Here is a 17,256-nt window from a genome sequence, read left to right on the forward strand (position 1 = left end):
AGTCTTTAAAATGAGCATAACTTTTTTACTCTGAGTGCGTTTGATATCGACAATAGTACTAAGTGTAAAAATTTGATACACAGTGGAATATCCTTGACGATAACAAGCTCAAAATTCACTTAGTATCTGATGGTCCTCAACTCAATTGGTTAAGCACTTATACAAAATACTTCCAAATATCTTGCGGATTGTATTAAGTAGTGAAATCCCTCTATAGTTTTCAATTACACTTTGGTTTCCTTTTTTGAAAACTGGAAGAATAACAGATGATTCAAAGCATGGAGGGATATTATCATTTTCATAAATCAAAATCGTCAGAACAATACCTATAAAATTTGTGAGGGATTTGATCTTCTCCAGGCTTTTCGGCTTCCTTCATTTCAACTAGTACTGCTCTTAGTTCTGTAATTATTGTGAAAGGCTGGTCCATTTTTTTATCGTTATGTTATTGACGCAATACTAAAAAGGTAGAGCTGACTTCTCTACATTTAAAAGGGATTGAAAATGTATTTTTAAATCCGATGTGGGTATGCTTATACCAATCCTAAGCTTTGATTCATTTAAAATATGACCTGCTTTTCAAAACTCTTTAGTATTTCTACTCCCAATTATGATCTGTGCTTTTTCTTCACAGTATTGAGCTTTCTTAAGCCAACGGAATTCTTGAACGTCGCTTTTTCTTTGACACACTCTTGTTTAAAATAACAGGTATCATACTTCCTAAATAGCTTAAGAAAAGCAAATACCTTATCTCTCGCTCGGCTACAATCATTATCAAACCATTGCTGTTTAGCTTGAAGTTTATGAGTTCTTTTGATAACTTTAGGCACTGCTTTGCGAATAACTTATCAGAATAAATAAAAAACCTGTCCCTAAAAACTTTCAGAATAAAAATAACGAACAAGAAAAAGAGAATGGGTCCTAGATGCCTTCCCTGTGGAACCCCAGATGTTTAAAACAACTGAATTTAAAGTTAAGTTGGATATTTCGAATGTATTCAGTTATACCCATTAAAACGGATTCAAAACATTTTGCTAAGTAAAATTGAAAACCTAAACAGTGTAGACATCACATTTATACCCTTGTTCAATAGCTGTTTAATACATTCATCGTAAGATTAGTCAAGGCAATGGGAAGATTATTTTAAAAACTTGAAGATATCTTACAAATCGATCAAAATTAAAAAAAAGGGATAAACGAACAAATTCTTCTACTGTTTTAAGAAGTAACTATTTCTAAATAAGGGATCGTTGGAGTAAAAGTAATCTTTCTTCTTAGATGCTTTTTTCAGAAATTTTGACCTTTTTGAATTTTATAATTTAAATCTCAAAAAACCGCTCTACATATTTTGATTAAAGTCTGTTTTAAATTCAAAAATTTCACAAATTTGCCAAAAAGATGTTATATGAATTTTTAAATTGCTAATTTTGTAAATTTTTTTAATTACCTCGTGGTCTTAATAGTTCTACGAGTACACTACACACACTCTTGTCCTTCAATACCTATACTCACTCAGTATATGTAATTTTTTTACTGTTTTATGTACGTATGCATATCTTTGTGATGGTCAAAGTAAGTAACGAATATCCTTTCGTCTCCAAAAAAAATAACTCACACTCCAAAGCTGAAACTTATACCCTACCCACCCTTAAAAAAAACTACTTTAACTCCTTCTGGTCAGCACAGGTAAATGCACCCAAGTGGAATAACCTGGTCCTCCCTTAGCTTCATGTTCATGCTCTAAAATACCCTAACGAAGACTCGACAAAAAGAAAAAAACAATCCAATTCAAATTTTAGGATAAAACTTAAATGGGATAGATGCATTTAATTCGTCCAAAAGAAACTACAGCTACTACTATGGCTATCTAGGAGTCCATTTATTCACAATATAATGTGTCCCACATGTAGGAAGGTACCTACGGACATAAGAGTACATCTCCTATCTCCATAAATTCTCTGATGGTAACTTCTCCTTCGCTATAGAGTTTCCATGTCCTTTTTGCCAGAGTGTACCGTGATGGTTCCCTGGTAGTAATTGCAAGCGACCATCAACCCAAAATGGCCCCCGTCCCCTCCAAAAAAAAAAAAAAGTTCCAACCAAAAGAAAAGCAATTTTAACAATTCTGTTTCATTTATATTTTTTAATTTCACCAGGATAAACGAACGTTTATATTTTTATTATATAATTTTTTTTTCTGTTAAGGTTTTCCAACACTGTTCAAGATTTATCCGGGCACTTTTTTAATAAGCGCGATAAAAAAAGTAAAAAAATTAAGCACAAGGGAGCAACACCACCATTCGCTGATGCTGATGCTAAAGCTGATGACGATGATGATGATGGAAATGATGGGTTATCTCTTAGTTCAGGCTTTAGGCTGATTCAGCTGATCCAAAGGAGCACACGCTGTTGTGCTTGTCGTATTCGTCGTCCTCGTCATCATCGTTGTTGTTGGTCGGTGGTAAAATTAAATAATATCTTTAATAATTTAAGTTCTTTTTTTTATATATTTCTGATTTTTTTTTATATTTTTTAATTTTTTATTCGCATGAAAGCTCCGATCTTTTAATCATCCGGAGCCGATTCCTCTTTGAGTTTAAGTTTGAATTTCTCTTTGTGTGTCAGAAAAACTTTAGGGAAGGGAGGGAGGAGGGAAAGAAATCCTGTATTTTGGAAATTATTATGAATCCTTTTTATCATTAAAATTATTCGAATTCTGTTTTATACTCGTATCCACCCGGCTGCACGACAACGTGACGAACGCTACAACGACGAGAGCAGAGCCTTCCTAGGCTATACGCAAAAATCTTGTCTTCATCAGTTCTTGTTGGCCTTTTGCTTTTTTGGTCGTTCGAGCTGGATTTTCACAGTTCCTTATAATTAATGACTTTTCTTGTTTAAGAGCTAAGAGGTTAGGGTACAGAGCCGTAGTAGTAATACAAAAAATTGAGGGAGGTTGATAACGTTTTTAATCCAAGTGAGTTTAAAGGGTTATGGTTTTGATAATAATATTGTTTGCTAGGATACATGTATAAAGAAGTTTTCTTTAAAAAACAAGTTGAAGGAAGCAAAGCTTCTTCAATATTTTTAACGAGCACTTTTCTTTCTTTTTGAAGAAAATACAAGACTGGCAATTTACAAATTGCCAAGGAAAGACTAGCAAAAGTCTCATTGGGTATCGGCCCTTGGCCAGTCTTATACAATTTTTTTTTTAAGTTCCATTTCGATGAATAAGAAACTTTTAAACTTTAAATGTATTGAGTGTGCTTATAAATGCAAGCAATGATTAATTTCTTTTTCTGTTGAAAACCCTTAAATCAAGTCTGAAAAAACACAATTTTAGAGAGAAAAGGGTAAGTAACGCCCTACTATTTAAACTGTTTCTAATAGAAAAGCATCATTAGTTTTGTGGCAACCGTGACTCAATCAACAAAGTGTCATTAATTTAATTTGATTTAAAATAAAACACCCCTTCACATAAGCCATCCCTGTCAAAATCTCAATCGTGCCTCCAGCATGCACCCATCAACTTCCTTCTTCAAAGATGAACAAAGTAGATTTGCCAATGAATTGTTTATGATAGAACAAGCAACAACAAAAAAAAAGAAATGAAAGAGTTAAACTCTCCTAATTAGTTAATTTATATTAAAAATTATGATCAGCGGGGAATAGAATTTCGAATGGTTTTTTTGAGAAGAAAGTCTAGATTCTAGAAGAATCATCTTTAGCACAACATTGGCGTCGTTGTCTCTATTGTCATTGTAGTTGTCGTCATCATAATCGTTGTCGTCACATACTTGACAATAAATTATGAAATCCTTTAGGTATTTACTGTTTTTCGCTCTCTTATTAAAGTCTCCCTTAACCTCTTCTGTGCATAGAGACATACGTATCTATAGGGCTATAGGCGTATACGTACCTATGCCAGAAATCTGCACCAGAAATGTGGTAATTAATGGAAAATTGCTTCATTATTTATGCAAAGATATTGTGGATCCTTGCAATGAATTAATTTTCACAAAAGTGCCATGGAAAATTTGTTGCTATAAAAGAGTACCTATCTACCTAAACCCACCTTTCCAAATGGCCAAAGTTCCCTTCACTTCTTAAAGTCGTCGACTATACATGACTCGATGACGACGACGAACGGAGATGATGATGATGATTATGATGATATTCATGACGATGAAAGGTACAATCATCCTTTTTAGTGCTACTTCTAATGTAGGTAGGGAAGAGTATAGAGCTTCAATTCATTTTTGCTCAGCCACTTCTTGGTTGATGTTGATGTTGATGATGATGATGATGCTGGTGATGACGATAAAGGACAAATTTTCAGTATAATTTTAAATTATTTGCAACCGATATACCTGAGTGAGTGAGTCTAATATACTGACTGTGAATACAGGAGGTGTGTACGAGTTAGAGGATGGATGGTAAATGCGGTTTTTCCCAGAGCTTAAGTTTTTGGTTCTGCTCTGGAGTAATACTTAAGAAAATCTATGTGGAGTACCTTTTGGTGAAGTTTCTATGCATATCTATCTATGATGATGTCCCTTAAATGGCCAATATTATTCCGGTTTAGTTATTTTATTTTGTTGTAGTTTATACCGCACGTAACCAAACCACAAAAAGATTCTTATTCTTTTCATGGGAATTTGGAAGGCACTTCTTTTTTGTTGGCCATTATTTATGGCATAGCTTTTAAGTTGTTAAAATGCATAGGTTTTTTTGTTGTTGAGTTGGAGCTGGGTAATCGTTTTTTTATTCAAAGGATTAGCAGCTACTTTCTAACAGTTGGGTGATTAAAGATGCAATAATGGCATAGGGTAGTAGTATTTTGCTTGCCTTCTTATCGATGGAAAAAAAACTTCGTCAGACTTATTGTTTTCATACATTAATACACAATTTACAATTTTTTTGAGAAAACATCTGTAAGTGACAAGATCTGAGGTTTTGTTCAATAAGTTGTTTGACGATAGGTTAAGACATTGTACCATTTCCATTACTTGTAAAGAAAATTTCATTCTGTTTAAAAACACTGGAAGTGTCATACGCTTTTTCATATTAAAAAATTCATTACACTTTTGTTATTTGCGACACATATAAATTAACCGAATTTTTTGAAGATCTTCGATTTTTTGTGCTGAATGGAGTGGCGAATTGAGACATAGGCGATAATTTTACGTTCATTATCTGTCAAGGACAATCAATAATTGACTTTTGTACTATATCTGGAGAGTGGTTTAATGTAGTCGATGATTTCGAGATGCTTATATCTGGATTTTCTGCCCACTTACCAATTATGATTAAAGCTCGCTTCATGGAAGAAATCCAACAGAGGAACTTGGATACTATACGAATACTTAAATGTTTCGAATTCAAAGTAAAGCATCTCGTTACAAAATAAATCTAGATTACCAATGTAACTTCCTTCCGCTACAGTTAAAAAGCTCGGTAGAAGAAAATATTGTGAGAATAATTTATGCCTCGGCACCAGTTGCAATCAATAATGACATAACTTTCACACCTTAATGTAAATGGTTCGATAAGGACTCTGCAAGGCTTCATAAACTATCGTTTAAATATTTAAAGCTATTCAGATTGACAAACGTCAATTCCTTCAAAAATGTGTATCTTAGTGCCAACAAGCAATTCAAACAATAATGCTCTGCCAAGAAAGTAAAATACCTTAAAAATCTGGCCATACAGGTACAACATAGTAAAAACTCTAAGGAATTCTCGTTTGGCGTACGTGAACTGAGTCGATTGCACCGAGGTATGAAGATTGCTGTAGAAGCTCAGACTTTAGCAGCACATTTTAAAACTCTATTGTCGGCTGAAGAGCATCTCCTTACCTTCAGCTAACCAATGCAAGACTATTATGTGTCTGAATTGGACGCGCCGATATCTTTAGGAGAATTGGAGGCAACTCTTTTGGGAATGAAAAACAACAAAGCTGCAGGTATTGATGGTATCCCAGTTGAATTTCTCAAAAACATCAATGACCAGCTCAAAACGTATATCGTTAAATTTTTAAATCTTCTGTACAACAATGCTTACGTACCTGCTACTTTTTTAAAAGCTCTCATATTCCTGACATTTAAAAAAGGTGATGCGATGCAGCCCGAAAACTATAGAGGAATCTTAATACTCAATTCTCTAAGAAAGCTATTTGCGGGTATTCTTTATAGAAAACTTTCAAACTGGATAGAGAGAACAACCAGTTTAAGTATATTTCAAGCGGGATTTCGTTCTGGATTTTCCGCAATGGATAACATTTTTGCCTTAACCTGCATTGCTAGAAAATATACTGAGAAAAATAAGAGACTATATGTATGCTTTGTTGATTTTAAAGCCGCATTTGATACTGTCAAAAGACAGGCTTGGAGTGTCTCGGAAGTTTCTGATGCTTTATCACAATTTCTTGTCGTCATCTAATGCAGCAGTTTGGGATGGTTCCAATTTGTCAGAGTGTTTTGAAACGTCAGCAGGTGTCCCTCAGGGATGAATTCTAAGCCCCCTTTTATTCGCGCTTTTTATCGATGATATCTCTGAAATACTTCCTGGAGGCGATATGTTTGCTGGAACTCTAATCAAAGTTCTTCTCTACGCTGATGACCTGGTACTAATAGCTGACAACCCCTTTACTCTTCAACTCCAAATTAATCACCTGAATGAATACTGTACAACTTGGGATCTCCACATCAATGTCCAAAACACGACACTTATGATTTTTGAGATTTCGACATAGAAGGGTTAGGCTACCTGAGGAAACGTGGCGTCTCAATAATCAACAGATTGACATAGTACGTGAATTCAAGTACCTTGGAGTTTTATTTACATTGAACTTAAACTTTGGCAAGCATGCAAAGGATAAAAGCACTGAAGCTAAGCTGGCGCTAAATATCTTGTGGAAAAGGTTCTTTTCTAACTAAAACATTGAACATTCAACAAAATATAAAGTGTTTTGTGCTACAGTGAACACTTGCATGTGCTATGGGGTGCACGCCTTTGGTATTCCGCCCTTCGAAGAATTTGAAGCTTTTCAAAAAATTTTCTTCAAACGTATATTTCGGTAACCGAATTCAGCACCAACCTATGCAATACACGTGTAATCTAGCTTACCACCCATCTACATTAACAACTTAAAAGCACATGCAGACTATCTAATAAAAGTGATGAGGAGAAATAATACCAGTCTTCATAAATCAATTCTGTTGAGACAACTGCAATTGAATCAGTATCCTTTTAGGGAGTGGCATCAGTTGGCCCTGTCCAATGACCTTTATCTGTCTTTAACAGAGGAGAACGTTTTCGAATGGCACAATATACTTACATCGATTATTGCTAAGACCGACGAAAGGATATATGACCAGCAAGTAACCAGAACTTTTTCGTCAACCTCGAGGTTATTCTACAAGAACCTTAACCATCAAATTCTGACTGAGAATAGCTATTTCAACATTAAGGACTCGTCTGAGGCTATAAGTACCATTTTCAGAGCAAGAGTAGAAATCCTTAATCTGAATTACATCCCTCATAGATCTTAATCAGGCTCTAAGTTGGAAATATCATGAAACAAATAATTTTGAATGTGGTTTTTACAGTTCAATAGTTTCTTAAAAACTCCACAAAAAACAATCCATCCAGCCATTTTTTGTTTTGTTCGATTGAATTTTTGAAAAAAAAAATTAGGGAATCACGATTTTTATCAAGTACGACCATATTTAATTAAAATAGAGACACTTGAAAAAAATCAAAGCCTTCAGAAATTCGAATGTGTCCTCGCTCCTACTGCATAAGACATTTTGTCAATTAAACTTATAATTAAGGTTTTAAGCAAATTCGCATTGGAAATTTTGTTCATATACAATTTGAAAACCAAAGATCGAAAAGAAAACTAATTTCTCAAAAACGGTGTGTTACAATAATTTTATTATTTTTGTTTTCTAAACTTGGCTTGATTTAATGTACAAATATATTACTGTATTGTTTCTGAATATTTTCTGCATAGAGCATTTATTTTTGCTTCCATTTTTTCTCGTGAACTTATGCTCTAACGATTTTTAAATACAAGGTTTTTGTATGAGATTAAATGGGATTTAAATTTTTGAACAAAACACTAGATATTTACCACTTATGTTTTTAAATTTTAAAAGATTTTTGTGGTGAGACTTTAAAAATTCGAGAAAATCGTCATTTATTTTGATGCTATCTTCGTTCACTTTCGTTTCTGAAAAATTATTATATATGATCAGTTCGGAGCAATAGATTCTGTGCCAACCTTCTGGCTTACTCCTTTCACAGTATTTTGAAACAAAATAATAATTTGAAAACTATTCAACACAAATGGTAAGCTCAGAGGCTTAGCTCGCAAGAGTAAACTTGTCTGGTACCATTGACAACAAACCTTAGTAACTCAGAGGCAAACAACTTGTCTACTAATATTCGTAAAACCATCCATTATCAGCAAACTATAAGCTCAGAGGTTTAGCTCTCGAGCATAAACTTGTCTTACACCATTAAGCCCAAGCACACATAAAATATTAATTAACAAAAAACAAAAGTCCTTCAAACTTCAGCCAATTTCTTGGTTACAATTTAATAAAGTTTAAAAATGAAACATAAAACTTACATTATCACATAATGTTTCTAATTTTCTTTTGGAACTGGTCTAATAGTTTCTCTTGCAGCAACTATAATAATTTTGGAATTGATTTTCTTCAACTTAAACCTGTCATTCGGCAACACGCCTGTGACCTCGTAAAGGCCTTTAAAATGAACGTCTAGCTTAGACTTCCGTATTTGATTGCTTTTGTATAGAACGGTAGCACCTATTTCTAGTTTAGTTGGAGTTTTCTTTAAGCCAAGACAAGGTGAAGAGTCTTAATTTAGGTCGTTCAGAGTACATCCTGCACCAACCCCTTCATTAGTTTTTGATCCATTTGTATGAAAGTGGACTGACTCAGATTTCATGAATGCCCTATCCTTTCAAAAAGATGTCTAAGGTTTAGAAATCTGGAAGTTTCTGTCGAATTGCAGTTGGGGGTTGGTGTAGTTTGTGTGCTTTGGAAATGATTCTAAATACTTAAGAATTTCGGAGTGGCCAAACAGCGCTAGGAAACTATTGAGTTTTATTAAAATGCGTGATCTGTTAAAAAAGTTAATTGCGCGCTTCTTCCACTTTAAGATCCGTTTAATCAACCAATGAGGCTACTTGGATTTTGTAACTAAATTTTGCCCCAAATTGACATTGTTTTACATTACACCACCAACACGTTTACGTAGAATGCTAACGGTGGAAAATATCCCAGCTGTATTGGCCAATGTTAGTAGTGATCTTGAATTATCGGTTCGGCGCCATTCGCAGCAATTGGGCCTCTATTACTCTACTACGTAAAACATTTTGCGAAAGAAGCTGTTGCCTAGAGTAGAATGACCTACAAAAATCCCAAATTTTTAGTGAATAGGCTCTTAAAAAGTTGGCCGAAGATCAACTCTTTTATCGAAAAATTGTGTTCAGGGAAAAGCTCATTTCTGGTTGAATGGATATATGAATACGTATACAACTTTTGTGGACCTATGTTAAGGCTATTGTCGATGCTGTGTAATAAGGCCAAGTGAAATAAGACCAACTTTCAAAACATGGCCTTATTGCAATAAGGCCGATTTGAAGCGTATTGCATTCTTGCAAAATGAAATAAGCCAAACTATTTTGAAAAATAAAACCAACTTCCTTTAGTGGTGATATATGTAAGGGGGGCATGCTGCCCCCTTCAACCCTCTACCTTTGATATACTATATGATTTGGGGGCGGTGCGATGTTGAGTGTATTGTAGTTTCTTTGCATTAAATGAAAACCAATTTGGCTTTATTTCACTTTGTTTAAGTGTAAGAAGACCGACTGTTAAAAATTGGATTTGGTAAGCCCGCTTTGATTACCGCCTTGGAAACCAATATCGAAGCATTTTTTTGTGAGATATCGGCTGAAATTTTAGAAAGTGTATATCAATGAATAAATTAATATATTTTCGATAGCTTTTTTTTTAGATTTTGGTGAACTTAATAAAAATAATGTTTGGTTAACGAAAAATTGTTTTTTCCATTCTAAAATATTTAATAATTTCCAACGACTAGGGGCTGAAATAAATGTTACCGGCAGAACCTTAATGCTTAATTACGGATAACAAAATATAAGATAAGACAAACACAACAAATTATAAATCACAGCTTTCTTAACAACTAGTGTTAAAAAACTGTTCTGCCTATTTTTAGAACAAGCATTTCTATTTTTAAAGCTCATCTGTAAAATAACTCAATTTTCACAAAATTTAACGTGAAATTTCCAAAATGATTTCAAATTTTTTTTTTAAATCCTCTTCTGCATGAATGAATAGCACGTGACATTTTAAATTACTATCGTAACATTTTAATTAAGCTTGACAAAAAAAAAACTCAATTAAAAATCATTTACCAAACATAACTTAAATTTAATATAAAATCCCTTAAAAAATAAAATACACATAGGTGTAAACAAGTTTATAGATATATCTTCATAGGCCTAGGCAATAACAATCTAAATAAACAAATATTTATTTTAAAAATAATAATAATTACATAAACAACAAAATTAACTCACCCGTCACGAAAGCTGCAGCCAGTAGAAATCCTCTCGATGGTGAAGTTTGTATTTTTGAAGCCATTATGTGTTTTATTTTTTTTTTTTAATATTTTCACTGTGAAAATAGTTTTTTTTTCACTTTAATTCTGTTTTGTTTTTTATTTTAATTTATTTTTTTTTAATCGACACTAAATAAACAAGTGATGATGAGTCCACTCTGAAAAAATTTATAATATTTGTACGCATTAATTTGTGTTAAAAAATACGACGACGACACCGATGAACAAGTAAATTAAAGTCACGGCGGCAAAGTGTGTTTGCTGAACAATAAAATAAATTCAATTTCAAATGAGAATCGTGTCCTTGTGTGATCCTGGTGCTACTTTTGCAAAAAAAAAAAAAATAAGGCCAATCAAATTAACTCCAAATTCGCACAAGAACCGTCCGTTTGGTGCCGTATAACGTTCAAAAGACCAAACAACATCAGCAGACTCCCCAAACTATTTACAGCCAAAAAGAAAAAAATGAAAACGTCTTAATGTCAATCCAATAAAGGTAACACCATTAAACCTTTTGTCCTTTTATTATTACCTCCGTATATGTTTGTTAGTTTGTGCTCTTAGAAAACAAACGACAACGAGCTACACGTACGACGGACGGACGGACGGACGACAACGAGACGTAGGACGTTCGACAACGACGACACTCATGGGGTGTTCCTTTGAGAATTGAAAGAAGAAAAAACGTTCTTGCTATGATCCTAGTTTTCCCGCGTTCTTTTCCCAAAACACCAAATGACCTCCGAGATCCGATTTTCAAAAACCTAATCCTCGACCCTCATCTTCACCGTCGTAGTTGGTCGTCGTCTTCTTCCTCGTCCACGACGACGACCTGGTTCCTGGTTTGGTTTTGTTTGGTTATAAAGAATTTTGATCACGTCCTTCTTTTTGCAGCACATTTCATTACACAATGAAATAGCCTCAAGTTGGCAACAAAGCATGAGTAGGAATAGGAATACAAGAGCATCAGAGGACGACGACGACTACGACTACGAGTGGGTGTGTGAAGGTCGCCTACTCGACTCGGGAATCGTTGTAATGGAAATGGCTTGGCTATACATGGCGATGGATACGATGATTTAGGGGGACACACTGCCATGCCGGCGCAGCGGGCGGTGACGACGACGATGACTACGAAGGAACGGGCACAAATGTTGTTTGGAAAGCCATTTGGGATTCATGAGAAACTAAGATTGGCAGTAACACTTAGTGCCTCTGTTGTTCTCAAAAGAAAAGAGGTTGTTCTGTGTTGTTTTGTATTTTCATTTCCTCTCCATAGGCAGAGTCTTCTATTGTTTTCGATATCGAAAATGGATTAATGTTTGGCTATAGTGTAGAACATTATGATACATAGTAAAAGAAAATAAGAAAACGATGTAACTTCCTACGATTATATGCATGGAAAATAAAAATAGACCAAGGGAAGGCTTCCCCCCAAGAGCTAATGGCTCGATAATCAGTATAAGCTTTAGTTAAAGGTTAATTATTGTTGTTAAAATAATGCCAGGGGCTTATCTACGAGTGTGTATATCTGCATCTACATACCTACGCTATAATTGCTACCTTGTGACCGTGAATTAAGTGTAAGGCTCTTATATGAGCTGCTAAATAATATATTATGAAATGAAATTTGATTTGATTTGACCCCCTAAGCACAGAACACAACATTTTGTGTTGTATAGCCAACTTCCTATTCGGATTTTGTTAAGGTTTTGGGTTGGTCCTATGGTTGTGCGTTGTGAGACTTTGATAAATTAAGGGTGATGCGCTAATTAGGGATTTCTTGATTGACACACAAATACATTTGCAAATTAATATGCATAAAATGTATATTTCTGGTGAACATTGTGTCGACATTTTTGAAAAATTGATACCTGTTTTTGGTATGGTATTAAAAATGTGTCAGATGACAAGATTATAGCGAATCAGTGTATTTCATTTGAAATGAGCAAGAAATTGAATTAACTTATCAATCCATCAATTTTAAAGAACGAAAATTATATTTATAACATTTTGGCCTAAAGTAAACTTCTTCATAGTAAAGTATAAGATCTCGCTTTGGGACAACCTGCCTGTGGGTGGACATGGATTGAATGTTAAAGAAGTGTATTTAGAGGTTTTTAAGTTTTAAATGTAAAAAAGCTTAATAAAATAAGAAGGTCAAAAGTTAATCCATAGGAAATTGACTTAGGGTAGATAGTTTTTTTACAAATTTGCTCTTAATAGTGTCCCTGTGGACCTTAGCCCTAATGGGCTTACTTTCTGCACTCAGAGTTTTTGTTGTTCATTTTTAATATTAGGTAACAAGTTTTGGACCATGTGAATTTGTGAAACATGAAATTGAACAAGTTAAAAATAAAAAAAAAACTATCGAAGGGACATCTGTCTTAAAAGATTCAGTAAAAGACTATAATATGTTTCTACTATTGTCCTAATTCATAAATCCTCCCACACAAATAGATTTGAATAAATATATTTTACATCATCTTAAAAGGAAACTGTGCCAAAAATAACTATTGTGCTTGAAAAAGTAAAATAAAAGAAATAATCTATACGTTTTTTGAAATGTACATTGAAGGCTATTTTTGTTGTCCTTTACAAAGTTTTTTCTGTTATATTTCAAATGTTAAAAATGTGTGTTGCTATACAGTATATTTTTGTGTCTTTGAAAATTTCTATATTTCTCAATACTAAACATGCTTTTTTCCTATTGACTTCAAGGAAATTGAGGCACATCTTCGAACAGATCTTGTTGCTTAAATTATTCTTTGCTTATATTTCACATAAATATATATTTTCACATATCTATACTAATATTATAAATTCGAAAGTTACTCTGTCTATCTGTCTGTTACTTAATCACTCCTAAACTACTGAACCAATTTGCATGAAATTTGTTATGGAGATATTTTTATACCCGAGAAAGGACATAGGCTACTTTTTACACCGGAAAAATGACGCATTCCCATGGGAAAATTCAGGTGGGCCGATCGCTTTTACGCCTAAATTACTGAACCTGCATATATGTAAATATGAGATAGTTAGCCAGATAAACGAACAAAATTATGTCGGACGTGGAGAGAGCTATCGTCTAGTGCCTCTCAGTAGACAACGTTATAGACACGGAGCAAGTAACATCATACCGCTTAGAGTTTCTGAATTCTTTGGAATTATCAGGGGTGCCTTCTTATAAGTTGAGGTTGAAGGTTGGTGTTCCAGTCTTGTTAATGAGAAATTTTGACGCTACAAATTTCTTTAATGGTAAAAGTTACATGGTAACTTATTTGAAAAAAGATGAGCTCAATATCTGTTTTGGAATAAATTTGGAGTTATTGAACAACCAATTCTTTTAGATATTAAAAAAGAGGTCAAACTTGACTTGCCTGTTTAAACTCGACGCGTTAGATAAATTTTAAAAGCCATCGCCAACCTTGTTTACAAAAAAAGATAAAAGAAGCCACCTTTAGATGCAGCCCATAAGTCAACAAGGCTACATTTTGCTGAAAGTCACATAAGCTGGACCCAAGAGTGGGTAAAAGTTCTGTTTGGTAATGACAAAAAAAATCAAGTTGGATGGTCCAGATGGATTTTAGTCATATTATCATGTCAAACGTCTTTTAACAGAAGTGAGAATGACTCGCAACTTCGGTGGTGGCGTAGGAATTGTTTGGGCACCTTTTTCTTCAAATGAAAAGACGGAATTGCATTTGTGCCTCGAAGGATGAGTTGTTAGACGAAGTTATGGTTGAGAGAGCTGAAGATTTATACGGAATTGACTTCATATTCTAGCAAGATAACGCTTCTAACGCCTTTTCTCGAAGGATTAGACACTGGTTTGAGGTGAAACAAATAACATTTTTTGATTGACCATCCCGAAGTCCCGATTATATCCTTTGGAGAACCTCTGGGGAATACTAGCCAGGCGTATCTATGCAAACGGGCGCCAATTTAATAAAGTTCAAGAGCTTCCAAACACAATATTTGAACAATGAGCCACAATTACAACCGTGAAACTGGAAAAGCTTCTGGAATCCTTGCAAAGACGAATGATATCGGTCATAAGAGCAAATGGTGGCTCTACAAATTATTTATTTAATCAATAACAATTTTCATGACCATCAATTTACCGTTGTTTTTAATAAAAACATAACTGTCTTTATGAGAATTTCATCTACGTTACCTTTTTTTGTTTTCCTAACACTTTAGTGGAAAACCATTTTTCATCAGTTTTTTTGTTGTTTAATCTCAAGAACTAGTAGAAATATCGAAATGTTGTTAAATAGAAAATGATGCTGAAAGTTGAGAGGGTCTGTTTTTACCATAGCAATTTAAAAAAAAGTAACATTTTGACCAACTCAAAATATCTCATAAACCAATAAGGATGTTTTATATATAAGTATGCAATAATTGTATGCAACAAACATCTGGTAAAATTTTGAGAAAAATCAGATAGCCAATTTTTTTTAAGCAACACAAACCTAAAAAAAAGGAGATTTATCTGTCGATTTGTCTTGCTTAAAAGTGTGGATTTTAAAAAGTTATTTGAATTATTCTTAAAAAATTTGAAATTACCAACAATATTTTTCATATAAAGAAAAATGTAGTTCAGTTTGAAAATCGAATTTTGTTAGGTAAATAGAATTTTAGTCGAAAAAAGTTTTTACCAATTTTAGAAGCATTTCTTCAATTTTTATAAATTGGAGGAATGCAATTACTTTGTGACATATCAAGAACCAAAAATCAATTTTTACCAAAATTTGCGTACTATTTTTTGTAGATTTAATTTTTGTATGAAAAAACCGACTGTTGGATTAAAAAAAAACTACTGAATATCGAAAACAATATAAAGTTTAAAGACAATATTTTTAATTTTTGAAAAGCTATTTGAGTCGAGAGTATTTTTTACTAAGTTTTAGTATTAGGATTTTACTTTTTGTAAAAAAACTGTCAACTCGATTTTTCTTAAAATTTTACTGAATGTTGACAATAACAATATTTTTTAAAAGATAAAAGTAGTTTAAAGCCACTATCTCAAATTTTTAAAGATATTTGAGTCGAAAATCAATTTTTAAAAACTTTTACTCATTTTTTTGTTTAAATTTTTATTTTTTGTAAGAAAACTGTCAAAATTTTTCCGAATGTTGAAAACAATATTTCTAATAAATTAAAATTAATACAAAGCCATAATTTTAAATTTTTGAAAAGATGTTTGAGTCAAAAATAAATTTTGACCAACTTTTAGTAATGTTTTTTTTAGGTTTTTATTTTTATAAGAAAAACTGTCAACTTGATTTTTCTTAAAATTTAACCATATTTAAAAAACATTTTTTTCGTTGCACAAAATTGTTTAGAGAAGATATCATTCTTTATTAATAAAATTTTCGAGGTGACACAATTTTTTTCAGTTTTTTTCGATTTATAAAAAGAAACACTGTTAATTGGATTTGTTTCCAAAAATATACTGGTTTGGTATCACGTTGCAATGTATAATATAAAACTTAATTCAAGTCTCAAGAGTCATAGGTTCGTGAGATATTTACGGTTAACCAAAATGTTTTTTTTTTAAACCACAAACGGAATTTTCTTGAGAACCCTTTCTGCATCTTTTTGCATTATTATCAACAAAATGTATTTGAAGTCGATATCTCTACTGGTTCTTGAGCTATGGACGACGAAAAAACGTCGCGAAAGCATGGACGTATAATGACGTACGAACGTACATACACACGCATGCACAGAGACATCTCTCTAAAAATCTTTTATTGCGACTCTAGGGACCTTGAAACGTCGAGATATGTCAAAATTTTCAATTTAACAAATCGACTCATTACAATAACTTCCTATGGGAAGTTGAAAATACTAAAAGTTCGTAAAAAGTTATTTTCGAATTGCATTTCTTTTTTAAAACTAATAAAATATTATATTCAATATTCAGTAAAATTTTGGGAAAGATCGCAAAAAATAAAAACTTAAACTTAGTAAAAATTAGTTTTCGACTTAAATGTCTTTTCAAAAATTAAAACAAATTGGCTTCACACTAATTTCATCTTATAGAAATATAAATAAGAACAACAAATTTTCAAAACACTCTACTAAAATTTTTAAAAATTGGTTTTTGACTAAAGATCTCGTTAACAAAAGTAGATTTTGAAATCAAACTAAAATTATGCAAACTAATTATGCAAAATATTGATGATAATTTGTATTTAATCTTTTAGATAAATTCAACGGAAAACTTTTTTATCAAGAAGCCTACAGAAACAAAAAAAAAAAACATTGATAAAAATTGTTATTTGACACAAAAAGTAGGAGAATAAAGCAAAATATTGACTTAAAATTATTTATCTCACAAAAAATATTGCTATGAACAATATGTTAAAGTTTAAATCAAGACAAACGGGATGAGAAGTCCTGACCCCTTTTTTTCTTGTAGGTTATCGTGTTTGGTAAGAAAAAGTTGTCAACTGAATTTTTCTAAAAAAGCAACTAAATATTTGCAAAAATATTATGAATATGATAAAATAAGTTTAAGTAGCATTTTTAAAAAAGAAATATTAATTGTTGTTTTCAATA

General features: G+C 32.7%; 1 protein-coding gene across 2 annotated transcripts in view; it reads right to left on the reverse strand.

Annotated features, from left to right (window-relative positions):
* LOC129954236 (uncharacterized) overlaps positions 1–17,256 on the reverse strand; it is a 124,398-nt gene that overhangs the window by 84,812 nt on the left and 22,330 nt on the right. For both annotated transcript variants that reach the window (XM_056068012.1, XM_056068011.1), the window contains exon 2: positions 10,643–10,841. In XM_056068012.1, the coding sequence (XP_055923987.1) occupies positions 10,643–10,706 (64 nt within the window). In that variant the 5' untranslated portion in view covers positions 10,707–10,841. The remainder of the gene's footprint in view (positions 1–10,642; positions 10,842–17,256) is intronic.

This window comes from Eupeodes corollae, chromosome 1, assembly GCF_945859685.1.
Source record: "Eupeodes corollae chromosome 1, idEupCoro1.1, whole genome shotgun sequence".
NCBI lineage: Eukaryota > Metazoa > Arthropoda > Insecta > Diptera > Syrphidae > Eupeodes > Eupeodes corollae.